We start from the raw sequence: 22,902 nt of genomic DNA on the forward strand, positions 1-22,902 counted from the left end.
TATGGATGTGAGAGTTGGGCCATAAAGAAGCTTAGCGCCAAAGAATTGATGCTTTTGAACTGTGGTGCTGGTGAAGATTCTTGAGAGTCTCTTGAACAGCAAAGCAATGAGATCCTAGGAAATCAACCCTGAATATTCGTTGGAAGGACTGATGCTAAAGCTGAAACTCCAATACCTTGGCCATCTTATGTGAAGAGCCGACTCATTGGAAAAGACCCTGATGTTGGGAAAGATAGAAAGCAGGAGGAGAAGGGGACAACAGAGGACAAGATGGTTGGATGGCATCATCAACTGAATGGACATGAGTTTGAGCAAGCTCCAGGAGATGATGAAGGACAGGGAAGCCTGGTGTGCTGCAGTCTATGGCATCGCAAAGAGTCAGACATGACTGAGCGACTGAACAACAGTTACAGGTAACTACATGAATGAAGGTTTGGAACTTAACACTGAAAGAAACAAAGCTAGCTACAAAAGAAAATGAACTGTCTGATTCAATTGCTATCAAGTTTAAAAACATGCAAAACTAAAATTGTTTAGAGCACTGCTGTCCAACAGAATTTGCAATGATGCAAATAATCTATAACTTGGCTATTCAGTATGGTAACCACTAGCCACAAGACTAAAATGACTGAGAAACTGAATTTTAATTTAAATTTAACCTTAAATGGTCACCTGTTGTTAGTTGCTACCATACTGTACAGTCAGGTTTACAAAGAGAATCAATGGAATAGTAAGTATAAAATTTAGAATACTGTTTTTTTTCTAAGGGAAAGAGAAAGGGGCAGAATCAGGGATGGGTACACAGGGGATTTCCAAAGTAACAATAATGTTCTTTTTCTTAAATAGGTGGCCTTATATTATTTTAATTCTTTAAACTGAACCATAAATATTCTTTCAAAAGGATTAAATATTTCATTACAAGCAAAAATTGTGAATGAAGTGGTAGGTACACAGAAATTTATTTTGTTATTATTTACAGTCTATATAATAAAATATTTTTATTAAAAAGATTTCTAGCACTAACTCAAGTGGACAAGGGAAAACTAGGAAGAATAAAATCTCCCCTAACTCAAGACCCAGTCAACCCTACCATCCTACATCCCTGCATCCAACCCCAGGCCCAGCATTAATGCCCTCATCCTCTTTCAAAGACAGGAGAAACAAGATGCATTATCTGCTATGCAATAAATTATTCCAAAACTTAGCAGCTTAAAACAACAAATATTTGTTATCTCACAATTTCTGTGGGTCATGAGTTTCATTTCCAGAGTGGCTTAAGGGATGCCTCTGGCTTAAGGCTTCTCATAAGGTTGCATTTCTTAGGGTCTTAGTCAGAACTGTAGTTTCATCTGAAGGTTTGACCTGGGAAAGTTCTGCTTCCTAGCTCACTCACGTGGTTTGTGTCTTCATGGGCTGTTAGACTGATGACTACTGGAGGACGCTCCATGGGGCCATAGGGCAGCTCACAACATGGCAGCCAACTTCCCACAGAGCAAGAGAACTAGAGAAAAAGACAAGCCACAATCTTATTATAATCTAATCTTGGAAGTCATAGCCCATTCCCTCTGTCACTATTTGCTACAAGTGTGTCACTAAATCCAGCCAACTCTAAAGGGGAGGTGACTTACCAAGGGTGTAGACAGAGGCTATTTTTGAAGCTGCCTATCACTCCAGAGGATATTTGTCTGCTGACTGGAGTGATCCCACAAAGAAAGGAAGTAGCAATGGAGGAGAGAAGAACAAAGACCTAGAGAAGGCAAAGGCATTCAGGGCTCAAACCTTTGCACGTATTGACTGGTCCACTGTACTTTTCATTGCCAGTTCATGACTTGGCTGCAAGCACCTATTTTTGACCAGGATATTGAAAAGAAATTTGTCAAAGCTCTATTATTTGCCACAGCAAGACCCAACATCTTGCCCTGCTTACAATGCATACTCAATCTGATCGCATCTCTCCCCTACAGAAACATACGCCAACTGTGTTTCCCCACTTTCAGGTATCACCTTCTACCAAACTATTTGGGAAACAGGAAATTTGCTTCCTTCTCTGCCCCTGGGTTGGGTCAGTTTGTGCTGCAATGTGTTTGCAGTTTGTGCCTGGCCTCCCTCCCAGTGAATTTCAGTTCAGCCCTAAACTTCTGTTCTCTTTCCATTTCTTAATACCTGTAAGCCTCAACTAATAGCCTCCTTAGATTTAATGCTGCCAACCATGACAACCTCAGAGGATGACATGAGCTAGGCACTGTCCTTTTGCTGACCCTTACTTCCAATCCCCACCATGTGACCAGACTACCACAGCCCACACTGTGCCCTTGTTATTGAAGTAGTTGGGTTAACAGAGGCAAACTTTAGCACAGTTATATAGCAATGATAAAGCAATGTAAAACCAAATGTTACACATCATTGTTCATAAACACCCTGGGTCAACCTACCACAGTGAAACTCTCACAGACATCTTTTTGGCTCAAGCCTGGGCTGCCATGTAGTTGTGCAGCTCACTTCTTTCTTCTCTCTCCCCCAGCCTCCTCTGCACACTGAAAAATTTCTCTTCATTATGCTGAGCATACTTACACCCTTAAGTACAAAGCAGGGTCCAAGGCTACTACTGCATATCCAAAACCAAAGTTTAATTGTTCTGCTAAAGGGAAGAAGGGCCATACATGATCCTGAACTCCAAACAGAATCAAATCAAATGCAAAACCAGGAAGAAGACTTCAACTTCGGTTTTTCTCTTATATACCCTGATTAAAAATTTTAAGACATGGTTTCCCTTTTTAGACTCTGTAAAACAACAGAAAACAGTTAAAAAAAAAAAAAGCTAAAGTTATAAACACACACTGTATTATCATTGTTGTTCAGTCACTCTTTGAGACCCCATGGACCACAGCACTCCAGGCTTCCCTGTCCTTCATCTTCTCCCAGAGCTTGCTCAAACTCATGTCCATTGAGTTGATGCTGCCATTCAGCTCATCCTCTGTGCCCCCCTTCTCATCTGCCCTCAATCTTTCCCAGCATCAAGGTCTTTTCTGATGAGTCGGCTCTTCACATCAGGTGGCCAAAGTATTGGAGCTTCAGCTTCAGCATCAGTCCTTCCAATGAATATTCAGGACTGATTTCCTTTAGGAGTGACTGGTTTCATCTCCTTGCTGTCCAAGGGACTCTCAAGAGTCTTCTCCAGCACCACAGTTCGAAAGCATCAATTCTTCAGCACTCAGCCTTCTTTATGGTCCAACTCCCACATCTGTACATGACTACTGGAAAAACTATAGCTTTGACTATATGGACCTTTGTCAGCAAAATGATGTTTCTGCTTTTTAATATGCTGTCTAGGTATTATCATTATTGTGGTTAATTTTATGTGTCAATTTGATAGGGCTAAAGGACACCAAAGTCACTGGAAAAATATTATTTCTAGGTGTGTCGATAAGGGTGTTTCTGAAAGAGATGAACATCTGAACTGGGAGACCGAGTAAAAATCTGCCCTCACTAATGTGGATAGATATCATCCAATACAATTCATTAAGGGCCCAAACAGAACAAAAAGGTGCAGGAAGGGCAATGGCTACCTCTTTATTCTTGAGTAGGGACATCCATCTCTCCTGCCCTCCCACTTAAGAGCTCCTGGTTCTGGTTCTCAGGCCTTTGGCTTGGTATTGAATTATAACACTGGTTTTCCTAGTTCTCCAGCTTTGCAGATGGCATATCATGGGACTTCTCAGCCTCCATGATTGTGTGAACCAATTCCCATTAAAAAAAAATCTCCTCTTATATATCTCTATATATCTATCGAGCTTCCTTGGTGACTCAGTGGTAAAGAATCAAATGTGGGTTCCATCCCTGGGTAAGGAAGATACCCTGGAGAAGGAAATAGCAACCCACTCCAGTATTCTTTCCTGGGAAATCCCACGGACAGAGGAGCCTGGCAGGCTACAGTCCATGGAGTCACAAAAGGGTCAGACATGACTTACTGAGTAAAACAATACATCTCTATATCTATATCTGTATATCCTATCAGTTCTGTTTCTCTGGAAAAACACATAGATATACATATCTATGCCTTAGTCTGTCTTTACTACATCTCCTTCCTCTTCTTGATCTTCCCCTCCTAAGTCCAGCTCACATCCTCCTCTTACAGGCAGTCTTCCCAGACTGCCACAACTGACACCAATCCCCTGTGTCTGAATTCATAACTAGGCTTGGGTGTCAGGACTTCCTTCTTCATTAACTCCAAGTGAATGATCCTTGATTTTCTCCACTAGCCAAGGTATAATGTTCTCTGGGTTGGAGGGCCAGGTCTTAACATATCTCCCTTAATATGATACTTATTTTGGTGTATGGTACAAAATGTGAAGTTAATATCTACTTGTTCAATGGATCGATTAACTAAGGCCATTTATCTGTGCTCTCTTTCCACAGTGTTGCAACCACAGTGTTTGCAATGTCGGCGTTCTAATGCGGCAAGGAATATTCTCTCTCAGGCTGGGGCCTGAAGAGTGTATGTGTGTGTGTGTGTGTGTATTTGGGGTGGGGTACAATGATCTCCGGTCAGGCTTTGTCCTCACCTTTGTAGGTCCTTAAATTTGATCAGTTTTCATTTCAATCCCAAAGAAAGGCAATTCAAAAGAATGCTCAAATTACCACACAACTGCACTCATCTCACATGCTAGTAAAGTAATGCTCAAAATTCTCCAAGCCAGGCTTCAGCAATACGTGAACTATGAACTTCCAGATGTTCAAGCTGGTTTTAAAAAGGCAAAGGAACCAGAGATCAAATTGCCAACATTCGCTGGATCATCAAAAAAGCAAAAGAGTTCCAGAAAAACATCTATTTTTGCTTTATTGACTATGCCAAAGCCTTTGACTGTGTGGATCACAATAAACTGTGGAAAATTCTGAAAGAGATGGGAATATCAGACCACCTGACCTGCCTCTTGAGAAACCTGTATGAAGGTCAGGAAGCAACAGTTGGAACTGGACATGGAACAGACTGGTTCCAAATAGGAAAAGGAATACATCAAGGCTGTATATTGTCACCTTGCTTATTTAACTTATATGCAGAGTACATCATGAGAAATGCTGGGCTGGAGGAAGCACAAGCTGGAATCAAGATTGCTGGAGGAAATATCAATAACCTTAGCTATGCGGGTAACTCCAGCCTTATGAAGAAGAACTAAAGAGCTTCTTGATGAAAGTGAAAGAGGAGAGTGAAAAAGTTGGTTTAAAGCTCAACATTCAGAAAACTAAGATCAAGGCAACTGGTCCCATTACTTCTTGGCAAATAGATAGGGAAACAGTGGAAACAGTGATGGACTTTATTTTTTTGGGCTCCAAAATCACTGCAGATGGTGATTGCAGCCATGAAATTAAAAGACACTTACTCCTTGGAAGGAAAGTTATGACCAACCTAGACAGCATATTAAAAAGCAGAGATATTACTTTGCTAACAAAGATCTGTCTAGTCAAGGCTATGGTTTTTCCAGTAGTCATGTATGGTTGCGAGCGTTGGACTATAAAGAAAGCTGAGCACAGAAGAATTGATGCTTTTGATTTGTGGTGTTGGAGAAGACTCTTGAGAGTTCCTTGGACTGCACGGAGATCTAACCAGTCCATCCTAAAGAAAATCAGTCCTGGGTGTTCACTGGAAGGACTGATGTTGAAGCTGAAACTCCAATATTTGGCCACCTGATGCAAAGAGCTGACTCATTTGAAAAGACCCTGATGCTGGGAAAGATTGAGGGCAGGAGGAGAAGGGGACAACAGAGGATGAGATGGTTAGATGGCATCACCGACTCAACTTGGACATGAGTTTGAATAAACTCGGGGAGTTGGTGATGGACAGCGAGGCCTCGCGCGCTGTGGTTCATGGGGTCACAAAGAGTCGCACACGACTGAGCGACTGAACTAAACTGAACTGAAATTTGATTCTATCAGCTCACTCTAAGATGATCAGTTGAAGGTAAACTACTACAAAACTATAGTAAGATCAGTGTGTACAACTGAAACTGGCCTCAGATCCCCACCTGCGTACTTGTCTGCCTTCTGCTTTACGTCTCCCTTCTCCAGCTTACCCACTTCAGTTTAGATGCTCTTCCTTCTGGAAGCCTCCCTGGCCCTGGAAATCTGAGCTAGCAGCGCCCTCCAGTGGTTCCAGCAGCTCCCTTCTTACCACAACAGTCTCACAGTAGCGTCTAAGCGTGTAGATCTGGCTCAGGAAGGTCTCATCAGTTAGCGAATCCCCAGACCCTGGCTGAGGGCGAGATACTCCGTCTGTCCGGTAACTAGAACGAGGGGGAGGCCTGACTCATCCGGGTTATCTCGGCAGCCTCACAGGCCTCACGTATGGCTCCTAGCCTACTTCACGCGCACAGACCTTCCCCGCCGCCCCGCGCGCGCCTCGCCACCGCCTTCCGCCCCACTCCCTCCCACCTCGCAAACCACATTACCTAGGCCGCAGGCCCACGAGCTCGCGGCGAGGCGGGAGCCGGCAAGAAATGCCTGCCGCCATCTTGCCCACCGGGAGTTCAGACATGGCGCTGGGGCTCCTGAGCGCAGCGCTGTTGTTGCTGGCGAGCGCTCTCATATGCTCAGAACACTACTCGCTCTTCTCTGAAAGGAGTAGGCGCGGCTCCTCGCGGGAACAGGCTGGCAGTCTGGGGTGGCCTGAGGCCGTGAGTAGGAGGCCCAGAGTACAGAAGGCGCGCGAGGCCCGGGAACAGGAAGAGTTGGACTCAAAGGGCAGTATCTGTTCTCTTCTTTAGTCAGTCGCCCTTTCTTCCTTTTGTCCCATTTTAAGTAGTGTTTGAATTTGGGGCCCTCCTTTTCTGTTTTTACCAACTGCCTCTACCTAAAAATTTACAGACCCCAGCAGTTCTATTTTAATGACGACTGTAATAGTAGTACTTATGGTAGAAATGCCATACACTTGTGCGTCTGTATATGCACCTTAGAATATTCTGGGGTGTGTCATTCCCGTTTTACAGATTAATAGTTCATTGAAATTCAAAGCTGAAAAGGCTGTTAGGTGACTTTTTCATGCTACAGTTCAGAAGAATTAACCCCACAAGTTAAACGGCAAGTATTAGAAACTGTAGCTCTTGGTTCACCAGTCCCAGGAGTTCTCAGTTCCATTTCAGACAGGGAAAAATGTGTTACCTGACCAGAGAAACTTATCTCACTATTACACTTTTCAAAAGTAAAGTTTTAAAATTCATGAATTGAGCTTATTTGATGTCTATTTGTAAGCAATTTGACATCATGTTTAACTTGCTAAGATTTTTGTCAAAATATGGACATAGCTTAGGTATCCAGCTTGCTCTATCAGTTTTTTTTTTTAATAGAAATTTAAAGATTATATTAATGTATTAAGATTAGAAACTAATACATATAATAATATGTTCAGTTCAAATAATATATCATTTTTATTTTTAGATTGTGGAATAGCACCACTTATGCATATGTTCAAGGGGTCTCGGATTGTAGGGGGCAGAGAGGCTCAAACTGGCGCATGGCCATGGCTAGTTAGCCTACAGATTCATTCCGGCAGATCTGGTGCTCATGTATGTGCGGGAAGCTTAGTGAAAAATAGATGGGTCCTCACGGCTGCCCACTGCACTAAGGACGCTACGTATGTATTCAGAACATTCCTACTTTATTCTTTTAGGGGATATTTTGAAGCTCTTCTCACCTGTTAAGTCCTGGCATTGCACCTTTACTGGTCTGTTCCTTTGACACGGTGGGGAGACTAACACATTTGGAGAGGGGCAACCTGTATCCTAGTCCTCCTCTGACACTTTGTGGTGCAGTGGTTTTAAGTAAGGTTCCAGAACCTACTAGATGTACCAACTTGATCAAATAATATAGCTGTGTTATACTGTCACAGAATCTTAGAGTTCACAGAGGTATTTTAAGGGTTTAGTTCAATTCTCTGTCCTATAGTTGAATCCTTCTTTCAGTACTGAAATAAAGGGTTCTCTAGTCTGAAATAATTGTTCTTTAATGCATTGAGCCAGGCATTTTTTCGTACACAATTTCCACTACTCCCCACAACCAGTCTTTGCTAGAGGGAGACCCTGTCTGCAAAGGAACAAAATCAGGGCTCAAATCCAGGCGTGTCAGAATGGAAATCCACACACATAACCATACCTATACCATTTGGCTTTCTACTTAAAATACCTTTTGTGATGATGAACCTTAGAAAGAACCTCATTTAAATTTTATACAGCTTTTTTTCTTAGAAAGCCTTTCCTTGTGCTGAATAAGTGTCTTGACTTTTATTCTGCCTGTTGAAGCCATATGTATTAAATTTCATTCCTCTTCCAAGCATTTGAAAATAGTATTAATTTTCCACCTGACAGTTCTCAAGGCTAAATCTTATTGATATTTTTACCTTTTCACTCAACAAAAATTTACTCAATATATATTATATACTAGGAATTGGGCAAGATGCTGAGGAAGTCAACATTACTGAGTGTATTTTTTAGGAGTTGCTCCTGTTTCAGAAAAGTCTGCCCCTTCTATTCCTGTTCCCCTTCATTTTCTAAATCTTACACCATCAGCTGTCCCTTATTCCTTCTTAAACCAACTATTATCAAAGACCTGCTCTGAGATTAGGTACTGTTTAAAGATGTTACATATAATTCTGTATTTAAATAAAGTCGGACACGACTGAGTGACTGAACTGAACCGAACCCTCCCAGTAGCCCTCTGAAATTGCTGTTACCTTCATTTCACACTTGAGGAATCCAGAGATCAGAGAGATTTGGAAACTTGCCCAAGATCACACTGCTGTAAACTGGCAATCTATTGATTTAAACCTATTCTCAAATCTAAGCTGTTTCATTATATCTGTCTCTTTAGTATTTTCCAATATTTTCCTCGTTTCTTCCCTACAGCTTTCAAACGTGTAGCTCAACTCATCATTATTAACAAACAAACGAACCCTACCTGTTCCTGTTCTTCCCTTCACTACTAGATTCCTTGAAAAAGAGGCTCCTTTTGTTTCGCCTGCATTGACTCATAAAATCCCAGTTGCAATCTGATTTCTGTAGCTAGAACACACTATTAAAGACCCACCTCCGTGTCAAATCCAATGAGCTCCACTCAATCCTCATCCTATTTTATCTCTATAACATTTGGCAAAGTTGATTACTGTTCTCTTCTTTCTTTCTGGCTGCACCATGTGGCTTGTAGGATCTTAATTCCCTGACCAGGGATCCAACTCATACCCTCTGCATTGGAAGTGTGGGGTTGAACCACTGGACCACCAGGGAAGTCCTTGTCATCTTTTAAATGACAGTATTTTCAAGAGTTCCATCTTCTATCCTCTTGCCTTATCATCTGAACTCTTTCTGAGAGATGTCTCAGAAATGAGATGAGACTCCAGTTTTAGGAGTCATCATGGGCTGGTAAATCCCAAGTCTCTCCAGCTGAGTCATATTTCCAGCTCCCTCCTATGCATATATATTGAAGTCACTTTCTCAAGAAGTCTAAACATGAAATTTTAAAATCTAATTCTTTCCCTTCTCTATTTTCTTAGATAATAGCTTCACCAACAATTCCATTACCCAGAGGGTTAGTTGACTCTCTGCAGTATCTCTTAAATTTGTTTCTTTTTGTCTCCCAATACTACTCCTCACTGATTAGAAGTAGATTCAGAATATCAGTCTCCATATCCTTAGTTCATTACTTATACTACTTACACTGTTACTGTGGTAAATATCTGAATGAGTGTGAAGTGGTATCTCATTGTGGTTTTCATTCACATTTCCCTAATGATTAGTGATGGTGAGCATATTTCCATGTGCTTTCTGGCCATCATATTTCTTCTTCCTTTTTTTAAAGTTTGTTTTATTTTTGGCTGCACCATGCAGCATGTTCTGTATGCAGGTCAGGAAGCAACAGTTAGAACTCGACACGGAACAATGGACTGTTTCCAAATAAGAAAAGGAGTACGTCAAGGCTGTATATTGTCACTCTGCTTATTTAACTTATATGCAGAGTACATCATGAGAAACGCTGGGCTGGAAGAAGCACAAGGTGGAATCAAGATTGCTGGGAGAAATATCAATAACCTCAAATATGCAGATGATACCACCCTTATGGCAGAAAGTGAAGAGGAACTAAAGAGCCTTTTGATGAAAGTGAAAGAGGAGAATGAAAAAGTTGGCTTAAAGCTTAACATTCAGAAAACAAAGATCATGGCATCCAGTCCCGTCACTTCACGGTAAATAGATGGAGAAACAGTGTAAACAGTGATGGACTTTCTTTTTGGGGGCTCCAAAACCACTGCAGATGGTGACTGCAGCCATGAAATTAAAAGACACTTACTCCTTGGAAGGAAAGTTATGACCAACCTAGACAGCATATTAAAAAGCAGAGACATTACTTTGCCAACAAAGGTCCATCTAGTCAAGTCTATGGTTTTTCTAGTACTCATGTATGGATGTGAGAGTTGGACTATAAAGAAAGCTGAGCACAGAAGAATTGATGCTTTTGAATTGTGGTGTTGGAGAAGAATTGAGAGTCCCTTGGACAGCAAGGAGATCCAACCAGTCCATTCTAAAGGAGATCAGTCCTGGGTGTTCATTGGAAGGACTGATGCTGAAGCTGAAACTCCAATACTTTGGCCACCTCATGCAAAGAGTTGACTCATTAGAAAAGACCCTGATGTTGGGAGGGATTGTGGGTAGGAGGAGAAGGGGACGACAGAGGATGAGATGGCTGGATGGCATCACCGACTCAATGGACATGAGTTTGGGTAAACTCTGGGAGTTGGTGATGGACAGGGAGGCCTGGCATGCTGCGATTCATGGGGTTGCAAAGAGTCGGACATGATTGAGCGACTGAACTGACTGACTAAAATATATATGATTTGCAAACATTTTCTCAAATTCTGTGAGTTGTCTTTTCACTCTCTTAATAGTGTCATTTTATGCAAAACTTTTAACTTTGACCAACTCCAATTTATTTTTTTGTTTTGTTATTTTATGTTTGATGTCACATCTGAGAATCATTGCCAAATCTAATATCATGAAGCTTTTCTTCTGTGTTTTCTTCTAAGAGTTACATAGCTTTATTCTTACACTTAGGTCTTTGATCTGTGTTGACGTAACTTTTGCATATACTATAAAGTAAGAATCCAATTTCATTCTTTTGTATGTAGATATCCAATTTTCCCAGCACCATTGCTGAAAAGTCTTTCCTTTCTCCATTGAATAGTCTTGGCACTCTTGTCGAAAATCAACTGACCACATATGCAAGACTATATTTCTGGGCTCTCTAGTCTTTTCATTGCCATATATGTCTGCCCTTATGCTAGTACCACACTGTTTTGATTACTGTAGCTTTTCATTAAGTTTTGAACACTAGAGATATGATCCTCCAACTTCATTCTTCTTTTTCAGGTTTATTTTGGGTACTTGGGGTCTTTTGATATTCCCTATAAATTTTAGGATTTTTTTTAAAATTTCTGCAAAAACATTGATATTGGTATAGGTACTGCATTGACTCTATGGAGCATTCTGTGTAGTCCTGTCATTTTTAACAGTATTAAGTCTTCTAGTACATGAACAGGGATGTCTTTCCATTTATTTACATCATCTTTAATTTCTTTTAGCAAAGTTTTGTAGTTTTCAGTGTATATAACTTGCTTTCTTAATCTTATGGTCTGAATATAAATTGAAGTCACTTCAGTTCAGCTGCTCAGTCATGTCCAACTCTTTGTGACCCCATGGACTGCAGCACTCCAGGCTTCCCTGTCCAGCACCAACTTCTGGAGCTTGCTTAAACTCATGTTCATTGAGTTGGTGATGCCATCCAACCATCTCATCCTGTCATTTTTTCTCCTTCTGCCTTCAATCTTTTCCAGCATCAGTGTCTTTTCCAAGGAGTCAGTTCTTAGCATCAAGTAGCCAAAGTATTGGAGCTTCAACTTCAGCATCAGTCCTTCCATGAATATTCAGGACTGATTTCCTTTAGGATTGACTGGTTTGATCTTGCAGTCCAAGGGACTCTCAAGAGTCTTCTCCAACACCACAGTTCAAAAGCATCAATTCTTCGGCACTCAGCTTTCTTTATAGTCCAACTCTCACATCCATACATGACTCCTGGAAAAACCATAGCCTTGACTAGATGGACCTTTGTTGGCAAAGTAATGTCTCTGCTTTTTAATATGCTGTCTAGGTTGGTCATAACTTTCCTTCTAAGGAGCAAGCATCTTTTAATTTTATGGTTGCAGTCACCATCAACAATGATTTTGGAGCCCAAGAGTATAAAGTCTGTCACTGTTTCCATTGTTTCCCCATCTATTTGCCATGAAGTGATGGAACCAGATGCCATGGTCTTAGTTTTCTGAATGTTGAGTTTTAAGCCAGCTTTTTCACTTTCCTCTTTTGCCCTCATCAAAAGGCTCTTTTGTTGTTCTTCACTTTCTGCCATAAGGATGGTGTCATCTGCATATCTGAGGTTATTAATATTTCTCCTGGCAATCTTGATTCTAGCTTGTGCTTCATCCAACCCAGCATTTTGCATGATATACTCTGCATTTAAGTTAAATAAGCAGGGTGACAATATACAGCCTTGATGTACTCCTTTCCCAGTTTTGAACCAGTCAGGTTCCATGTCTGGTTCTAACTGTTGCTTCTTGTCCTACACATTGATTTCTCAGAAGGCAGGAAAGGTGGTCTGGTATTCCTATCTCTTTAAGAATTTTCCAGTTTGTGGTGATCCACACAGTAAGTAATATAAACTGATTTAGCTATTCTTTGTCATTTGATGGAGGATTTAATCTGTTTACATTTAAAGTAATTATTGATAGGTAAGGACTTACTATTGCCATTTTGTTAATTGTTTTCTGTTTTTTTTTTTTTTATAGATCCATTATTCCTTGTTTATTAGCCTGCTGTTTTGTGTGTGCGTGTGGTTTGATGTCTTTTGGTATCAGTATGCCTTGACTTCTTTTCTTAAATTTATTTTTAATTGGAGAATAATTGTTTTACAAAGTTGTGTTGGTTTCTGCCATACAACAACATGAATCAGCCATGAGTATACATATGTCCCTGCCCTCTTGACACAGAGCACAGGGTTGGGGTCCCTGTGTTATACAGCAACTTCCCACTATCTGTTTTACATATGCTAATGTTGCTTTGACTTCTTTATTGTGTCTTTTTGTGTAATTGCTACAAGTTTTTCCCTTGAGATTATCAAGAAGTTTACACAAACTATCTTAAAATTATAACACCATATTTTAAGCTGTTACAACTTCAATAGAATTCCTAAACTTTACACTTTAGCTTTTTCTCCACCTCACATTTTAGGATACTGCTGTCATGATTTATATATTTTTATGTAACTAATGGATGACTATACTTATGATTATTTTTACTACATTAATTTAACTTTTAAACTAAAGTTGCAAGTAAATTATGTGCCACTATTACCAAGTTACAGAATGTAAGTTTGACTGTATGTTTACCCATGAATTTTGCACCCTTTTAATGTCTTTATGATGCTGATTAGTGTCCTTTTACTTTCACTCAAAGAACTTCCTTTAGCACTTCTTGTAAGGCTGTTGTTGATCAGTTGTGTCTGACCCGTCTGACCCTGCGACCCCACAGACTGTAGAATGCCAGTCTTCCCAGGCCATTCACCATCTTCCAGAGTTTGCTCAAATTCATGTCCATTGAGTCAGTGATGCCATCCAACCATTTTGTCCTCTGTTACCTCCTTCTCCTCCTGCCTTCAATCTTTCCTAGTATCAGTAAATGTGTTAGTCACTCAATCATGCCTGACTCTTTGCGATCCCATGGACTATAGCCTGCCAGGCTCCTCTTTCCATGAAATTCTCCAGGCAAGAATGCTAGAGTGGGTTTCCATTTCTTTCCCAGCATAGGGTCTCTTCCAGTAAGTCAGCTCTTCACATCAGGTGGCCAAAGGATTGGCACTTCAGCTTCAGCATCAGTCCTTCCAACGAATATTCAGGGTTGATTTAGTTTAGGATTGACTAGCTTGATCTCCTTGCTGTCCAAGGGACTCAAGAGTCTTCTCCAACACCACAATTCAAAAGCATCAATTCTTCGGCACTCAGTCTTCTTTATGGCCCAGCTCTCACATCCATACATGATACTGGAAAAACCACAGCTTTGACTACATAGACCTTTGTCAGCAAACTAATGTCTCTGCTTTTTTAATACACTGTCTAGGTTTGTCACAGCTTTTCTTCCATGGAGCAAATGTCTTTTAATTTCATGGCTGCAGTCACCATCCACAGTGATTCTGGAGCCCAAGAAAATAAAGTCTGTCACTGTTTCCATTGTTTCCCTATCTATTTGCCATGAAGTGATGGAACCAGATGCCATGATCTTAGTTTTCTGAATGTTGAGTTTTAAGCCAGCTTTTTCACTCTCCTCTTTCACCTTCATCAAGAGGCTCTTTAGTTTCTCTTCACTTTCTGCCATTAGGGTGGTTATCATCTACATATCTGAGGTTGTTGATATTTCTCCCAGCAATCTTGATTCCAGTTTGTGATTCATCCAGCTCAGCATTTCACATGATGTACTCTGCATATATGTTAAATAAGCAGGGTGACAATATACAGCCTTGACGTACTCTTTTCCCAACTTTGAACCAGTGCATTGTTCCATGTCTAGTTCTAACTGTTGCTTCTTTACCTGCATACAGGTTTCTCAGGAGGCAGGTAAGGTGGTCTGGTATTCCCATCCCTTTAAGAATTTTCCACAGTTTGTTGCGATCCACACAAAGGCTTTAACATAGTCAATGAAACAAAAGAAGATGTTTTTCTAGAATTCTCTTGTAAGGTTAGTCTAGTAGTAATGAACTCCTTCAGCTTTTGTTTGTTCAGGAAGTCTTTATCCAACAATTAGCTGTCTACAAGGGACTCACTTTAGCTTTAAAGACACACATAGGGGACTTCCCTGGTGGTTCAGCGGTTATGAGTATGTCTTGCAATGCAGGGGGTGCGGTTCAATTCCAGGGAACTAAGATCTCATATGCCATGGAGCAACTGAGCCTGCATGCCACAACCAGACAGCACACACATCACAGTGAAAGTTCCCACATGAGGCTATGAAGATCCCATGTGCAGCAATGAAGATCCCATGTGCAGCAATAAAGATCTGAAGCAGCCAAATAGATTAAAAAAAAAATTTTTAAGGCACATATAGACTAAGAGTGAAGGGATAGAAAAAGATATTTCAAGAAATTGGTAACCTCCTAAAAAGCAAGGGTATTTAGACAAAATAGACTTTAAGCATAAAATGGTAAAAGAGACAAGAAAAGATCAGCATACAATGGAAAAGACCCTGATGCTGGGAAAGATTGAAGGGAAAAGGAGAAGAGGGTAGGAGAGGATGAGATGGTTAGATAGCGTCACCCACTCAATGCACATGAATCTGTGCAAACTCCAGAAGATGATGAAGGACAGGGAAGCCTGTTGTGCTGTAGTCCATCAAAGAGTATGACACAATTTAGCGACTGAACAACAATAATAAAGGAGTCAAGCCATCACAAAGATATAATAACAGTAAATATTTATGCATCCAACATTGGAACGTCTAAATATATAAAGCAAGAACTAACAGAGTTAAAAGGAGAAATAAATAGCAATTCAGTAATAGTTGGGGACTTTAGTTGGGGATCTTAACAATTGACAGATCATCTAGAGAGAGAATCAATAAGGAAACAGCAGATTTAAACAATGCTATAGATCAAGAAGGACTGAACAGACATAGAACCTTCTAGCCAACAGTAGCAGATTATACATTCTTCTCATGTACACATGGAACATTTTCTATGACAGACCATATGTTAGGCCACAAAACAAGTCAGCAAATTCAAGGAGACCAAAATCATATCAAGGATCTTCTCTGACCACAATAGCATGAAAGTAGAAATCAATAAAAAGAGGGAAATTGGAAAATGCATTAATACATGGAAATTAAACAATACTCTCCTAGGAAATCAATGGATCAAAGAAGAAACTAAAAGAGAAATTTAAAAAGGATTTTGAGACAAAAATGGAAACACAACTTATGCATCAAAAGCCGTTCTAAGAGAGAAGTTCATGGCAATAAATGCATATATTAAGAAGGGAGATGATACCAAATAAAGAACCTACCTCTGTACCTGAAGGAACTAGAAAAAGAAGAAACTGAACCTAAAATTAGAAGGAAGGAAATGATAAAGATCAGCACAGTGTTAAATAGATACCAAAAATATATAAAACATTAACCAAACTAAGAGTTGGTTCTTTGAAAAGATAGACAAAATTGACAAACCCTTACTTACCAAGGAAAAAAGAGGGAGGACCCAAATCAACAAACTTATAAATGCAAAAAGACATAGTATAACTTATACCACAGAAATACAAAGGATCATAAGATTTTTTAAATGGGTATAGAATCTGAATAGATATTTTTCCAGAGAAGATAAATGAATGGTCAACAGGTACCTGGAAAGATGCTCAACTCACTAGTCATTAGGGAAATGTAAATTAAAACCACAACAAAATATCACCTTACAATGACCATAATCAAAAAATGCAGCTAACAAATGCTAGTGTGGCTGTGGAGGAAAAGGAACACTTGTGAGCTGCATATGGGAGTGTGTAAATTGGTACATCCACTACGGAAAAACAGTATGGAGGGCTCTCAGAAAATTAAAAATAGTACTATAACATGATCCAGCAATTCTATCTCTGGGACAATATCCAAAAGGAATGAAACATTAACTCGAAAAGATAGCTGCACCCCATGTTCATAGCAGAATTATTTACAACAGCTTCTAAGTGACAAGTGATGGATGAATGGATAAAAAAGTAAAGAAATGTGGTGTGTGTGTGTGTGTGTGTGTGTGTGTGTAATTTAGCCATAAATAATGAGGAAATCCTACCATTTGTGACACTGTGGATGGATCTTGAAGGCATCATGCTAAGTGAAATAAGTCTGACAGACAAATTCACATTGCATGTTCTCAGTTATAAGTAGAATCCAAGAAAAACAAAAAATCCCCACCAAATTTAGAGAAAAAGAGATGAGATTTGTGGCTGTTCCCAGAGGCAGGCTGTGGGGAGAAGGGATATTGGAGGAAAGGTAGTCAAAGGTACAAACTTCCATCATAAGATAAATAAGAACTAGTAATGTAACATACAACATGATGAGTATAGTTAAGACTGCTATGTGATATAAAGGAAAATTATTAAGAGAGCATGTCCTAAGAGTTTTCATCACAAGGAGAATTTTTTTTCTTTCCTTTTTATTGCATATAAATGAGATTATGGATGTTAATTAAACCTATTGTAATCATTTTACAATATATGTAGATCAAACCAATATGCAGTACACCCTAAATGATGTATGTCAATTATTTCTAAATAAAACTGAAAAAAATTTTAATTCAAGAAAGATAAATTAATTTTATCTTTATCTTTAAAATAAAGACAATTTAATTCAAGAAAGAAAAGAAACATTATTTAAAAGTTCAGTTCAGTTCAGTCGCTCAGTTGAGTCTGACTTTGCAACCCCATGAACTGCAGCATGCCAGGCCTCCCTGTCCATCACCAACTCCCAGAGTCCACCCAAACCCATGTCCATTGTGTCGGTGATGCCATCCAACCATCTCATTCTCTGTCATCCCCTTCTCCTCCAGCCCTCAGTCTTTCCCAGCATCAGGGTCTTTTCAAATGAGTCAGCTCTCCTCATCAGGTGGCCAGCGTATTGGAGTCTCAGCTTTAGCATCAGTCCTTCCAGTGAACACCCAGGACTAATCTCCTTTAGGATGGACTGGTTGGATCTCCTTGCAGTCCAAGGAACTCTCAAGAGTCTTCTCCAACATCATAGTTCAAAAGCATCAATTCTTCAACACTCAGCTTTCTTTATAGTCCAACTCTCACATTCATGCATGACTACTGGAAAAACCATAGCCTTGACTAGATGGACCTTTGTTGGCAAAGTAATATCTCTGCTTTTTAATATGCTGTCTAGGTTGGTCATAACTTTCCTTCCAAGGAGCAAGTGTCTTTAAATTTCATGGCTGCAATCACCATCTGCAGTGATTTTGGAGCCCAAAAAAATGAAGTCAGCCACTGTTTCCACTGTTACCCCATCTATTTCCCATGAAGTGATGGGACCAGATGCCATGATCTTAGTTTTCTGAATGTTGAGCTTTAAGCCAACTTTTTCACTCCCCTCTTTCACTTTCATCAAGAGGCTCTGTAGTTCTTCTTCACTTTCTGCCATAAGGGTGGTGTCATCTGCATATTTGAGGTTAGTGATATTTCTCCCGGCAATCTTGATTCCAGCTTTTGCTTCTTCCAGCCCAGCATTTCTCATGATGTACTCTGCATATAAGTTAAATAAGCAAGGTGACAATATACAGCCTTGACGTACTCCTTTTCCTATTTGGAACCAGTCTGTTGTTCCATGTCCAGTTCTTACTGTTGCTTCCTGATGTGTATACAGGTATTTAAAAGTAGCTTAAAGCATTTAAGCTATAATTTCCTTTTAAACACAATAGAACTAGGACTTTAAAATATTTTTACAAAGTTTTCAGAGGTTACCTAGTCCAATTTTAAGATAGCTAAATATCTTCTACTTCCTTGGAATAAATTCTAGAAAGCTGAGCTGCAGTGTCAAATACAATGTAGCTTTTATAGGTTACTGGTACATGCTGCCAAAGTACCCATCTATTTTTATTTTCCCCAATGAATAAGAGTAACTTTGTTCCTCTGACTCTTTGTCTGTACTGAGCATACACATGGTATGCATCAAATATGCATACACACGGTTTGCCAATTTGAAGGGTGAGAAGAGCTTCAGCATTTGTAAACAACAGGGTATAAAGTAAATAGCTCCTCCAAACCAAATTCAAATGCAGTAACTATTAACCACTTGGGGCTTTAATTGTTAATTTTTGACCTACAAAAGATTTTTTGGTTTAGTTTGATTTCTGTTTGCTTTTCTTTTAAAGACTGCCAAGATCCATTCAGTTCAGTTCAGTACAGTCGCTCAGTCATGTCTGACTCTTTGCGACCCCATGAATTGCAGCACACCAGGCCTCCCTGTCCATCACCAACTCCCGGAGTTCACTCAAACTCACATCCATCGAGTCGGTGATGCCATCCAGCCATCTCATCCTCTGTTGTCCCCTTCTCCTCCTGCCCACAATCCCTCCCAGCATCAGAGTCTTTTCCAGTGAGTCAACTCTTCACATGAGGTGGCCAAAGTACTGGAGTTTCAGCTTCAGCATCATTCCTTCCAAAGAATACCCAGGACTGATCTCCTTTAGAATGGATTGGTTGGATCTCCTTGCAGTCCAAGGGACTCTCAAGAGTCTTCTCCAACACCACAGTTCAAAAGCATCAATTCTTTGGCACTCAACTTTCTTCACAGTCCAACTCTCACATTCATACATGACCACTGGAAAAACCATAGCATTGACTAGACAGACCTTTGTTGGCAAAGTAATGTCTCTGCTTTTGAATATGCTATCTAGATTGGTCATAACTTTTCTTCCAAGGAGTAAGCATCTTTTAATTTCATGGCTGCAGTGATTTTGGAGCCCCCCAAAATAAAGTCTGACATTGTTTCCCCATCTATTTCTCATGAAGTGATGGGATCAGATGCCATGATCTTAGTTTTCTGAATGTTGAGCTTTAAGCCAACCTTTTCACTCTCCTCTTTCACTTTCATCAAGAGGCTTTCTAGTTCCTCTTCACTTTCTGCCATAAGGGTGGTGTCATCTGCATATCTGAGGTTATTGATATTTCTCCCGGCAATCTTGATTCCAGCTTGTGCTTCTTCCAGCCCAGCATTTCTCATGATGTACTCTGCATATAAGTTAAATAAGCAGGGTGACAGTATACAACCTTGATGTACTCCTTTTCCTATTTGGAACCAGTCTGTTGTTCCATGTCCAGTTCTAACTATTGCTTCCTGACCTGCAAAGAGATTTCTCAGGAGGCAGGTTAGGTGGTCTGGTATTCCCATCTCTCTCAGAATTTTCCACAGTTTATTGTGATCCACACATCAAAGGGTTTGGCATAGTCAATAAAGCAGAAATAGATGCTCTTCTGGAACTCTCTTGCTTTTTCGATGTTCCAGCGAACGTTGGCAATTTGATCTCTGGTTCCTCTGCCTTTTCTAAAACCAGCTTGAACATCAGGAAGTTCACGGTTCACGTATTGCTGAAGCCTGGCTTGGAGAATTTTGAGCATTACTTTACTAGCGTGTGAGATGAGTGCAGTTGTGCGGTAGTTTGAGATCCATTAGTGGCTTCTTTTACATTTAGTGTCTTGCTTTATAAAGTCCTTTCTCACAAAGATACAGTCCAGTGGAATATATAAAGTCCTTCCCAACATCAAAGTTGTATTTTCATCTATATTTTCTGTCTGGTGTAAGTTTTAAAACTCTCATCCTAATTTAATATCCAAATGTTTTATTCAAGGATTTCAAAAATGTTAAAAAGTAAATAGTTCAGTGAATTCACAATACATATTATGCAGCTTCAGTTCATCAGCTCATGCCTGATCTTATTTCATCTTTATTCTTGCCAACTCCCCCTCCAATTATTTTGAAAGAAATCTCAGACATACCACTTTATGTATCTCTGAAAGATAAGTCTTTATTTAAAAGATCTGTGTATTTAAATATTTAATCCATTTGGAGTTTATTTTACTGTTTAATATTTTTCAGAGATTTAATTTTATTTCACTTTTCTAACTTGTTAGTTCCAATACCATTTATTGAATAATTCATCCATTTGTCCATTGATAAGAACTGCTACCATATATTAAATTCTCAGGTACTTGAATCCGTTTGAGACTTTCTGTCCCACTGATCTTTTTCTCCTTTTCTACATCACAGTAGTTAGGTTTTTCCTTGATATGACTTTGTCAGATGAAAGTAGGATTAATTTTTTTTGTTATTAATCTAACCTGAGAAAAACAAAAACTAGTGGGAGAAAAAGAATATTTACTTAAACAAACATGTTTATAACAAAAGCATTTACTTTCTTTCAGAAATCCTGTAATGTGGAGAGCTGTGATTGGAACTAATAATATAAGAGGGAGTGAGCCACACAGCAAGAAGATCAAAGTTAATGCAATCATTATCCACCCAGACTTCAACGTGCAGTCTTATGATAACGATATTGCACTTTTTCACTTAAAAAAAGCAGTGCATTATAATAATTACATTCAGCCTATTTGTCTACCTTTTGATGTTTTCCAAAGACTAAACAGAAACACAACATGTTTTATAAGTGGCTGGGGAAGAACAAAAGAAGAAGGTAATTATAATCTGAATTTTGCTGATACAAATTTTCCTGATAATAAGCAGAGGGTGAATTCTTTTATGTATGTTTTATATCTCTTTATATCATGAGTTTCAACAGTAGGTTTATCAACCAGTGAAAAGAAAATGTGTTTTAATTTTCTATGTTTTTTTCTTCCTTGTGGGAGAGAGAAATTTATCTTCCAAAGCAGAAATAGAGAATTCTTTTGTTATACATGCCTACATGCCAAGACACTTAAACTTCTAGACTTTCTCAGAGAGAATGAAGGTTCCAAGTGTTTCTATAGTTTCTGAGACTCCTAGGTGATAAAGCAAGTTCTGTGGCAGATTTGCTTATCTTAAACGATCTGGCTATCAGGAATCAAATTTAGTATCCTTTTTATTTAGTGTACTGTTTAGTATCAAACAGGTTGATTGCTATGTATTTTCTATAGTGCACAAAGGTACACAAAAAATTGACTATCTGAACTAATGGAAGGAATAAAAAAACATAGAAAACAGTCTCTGCAGACAGTATTAAAGAAAAATAGAATTGTATGACAAACATTATAACTTCTCTATGATAGTAGGGAATTTTCACACAACTCTTTTATTATTGGCATATTAAGCAGATGGAAAACTAGTAAAGATTTATAATGTTTGCCTTTCCAGTAAGCGGCCTGAAGTGACCTCTAAAAATGGTGCTCTATTCACTCGACCCAGAAAACCCCACAAAATCATGCAAATCAGGAGGTTCAATGTTCGTGTTCACTTTAAGAACACTTGTAGAACTGCCCAGGCCATAATGGGTATGCATATCCAAAAAGCCACCAAGTGTCTGAAGAAGGTCACTTTAAAGAAGCAATGTGTGCCATTCCGTCATTACAACGATGGAGCTGGAGGTGTGCACAGGCCAAACAGTGGGGCTGGACACAGGGTCAGCGGCCCAAAAAGAGTGCTGAAATTTTACTGCACATGCTCAACAATGCAGAGTCATGCTGAACTTAAGGGCTTAGATGTAGATTCTCTGGTCACTGAGCACATCCAGGTGAACAAAGCCCCCAAGACATGGCACAGGACTTAGAGAGTTCACGGTTGGATCAACCCCTACATGAACTCTGTCATATTGAGATGATCCTTACTGAAAAAGAACAGATTGTTCCTAAACCAGATAAGGAGGCTGCACAGAAGGAAAAAGATATCCCAGAAGAAACTGAAGAAAGAAAAACTTATGGCCTAGGAATAAATGCCTCAAAAAATAAATGCAAATAAAAGTGTTGGTTGTAAAAAAAATAATAATAATAAAATTATAATGTTTGAATTAGCAAAATTGATTTAATAGCCAAATCAGAAAATTCTGCACCCCAAAATCAGACGCTTTCATCTTTTCAAGTACAGGTAGAACCTTTATAAAAACTGACTACTTACTAGGCCATAAAGAAAATCTCCAAATTCAAAGGACAGGTAATGTACAGACTATATACTCTGATTACAATTAATTTAGAAATAAGAGAGGTGGGAATATGATGGAATAAGGAGGTTGGCAAATCCTCATCCACCAACATAAGCACAAATTGGAAAAAAACTCAAAAACTGTCAAAAGCAACCATTTCAGAGC

At 39.4% G+C, this 22,902-nt stretch overlaps 1 protein-coding gene across 1 annotated transcript in view; it reads left to right on the forward strand.

The window, feature by feature from the left end:
- The first annotated feature begins 6,527 nt into the window (after positions 1 to 6,527).
- TMPRSS12 (transmembrane serine protease 12) overlaps positions 6,528 to 22,902 on the forward strand; it is a 29,347-nt gene continuing 12,972 nt past the window's right edge. The window contains exons 1-3 of the mRNA XM_040233964.1: positions 6,528 to 6,738; positions 7,429 to 7,624; positions 21,032 to 21,300. Of these exons, the coding sequence (XP_040089898.1) occupies positions 6,528 to 6,738; positions 7,429 to 7,624; positions 21,032 to 21,300 (676 nt within the window). The remainder of the gene's footprint in view (positions 6,739 to 7,428; positions 7,625 to 21,031; positions 21,301 to 22,902) is intronic.

Source organism: Oryx dammah, unplaced genomic scaffold (genome assembly GCF_014754425.2).
Source record: "Oryx dammah isolate SB20612 unplaced genomic scaffold, SCBI_Odam_1.1 HiC_scaffold_29, whole genome shotgun sequence".
Classification (NCBI taxonomy): domain Eukaryota; kingdom Metazoa; phylum Chordata; class Mammalia; order Artiodactyla; family Bovidae; genus Oryx; species Oryx dammah.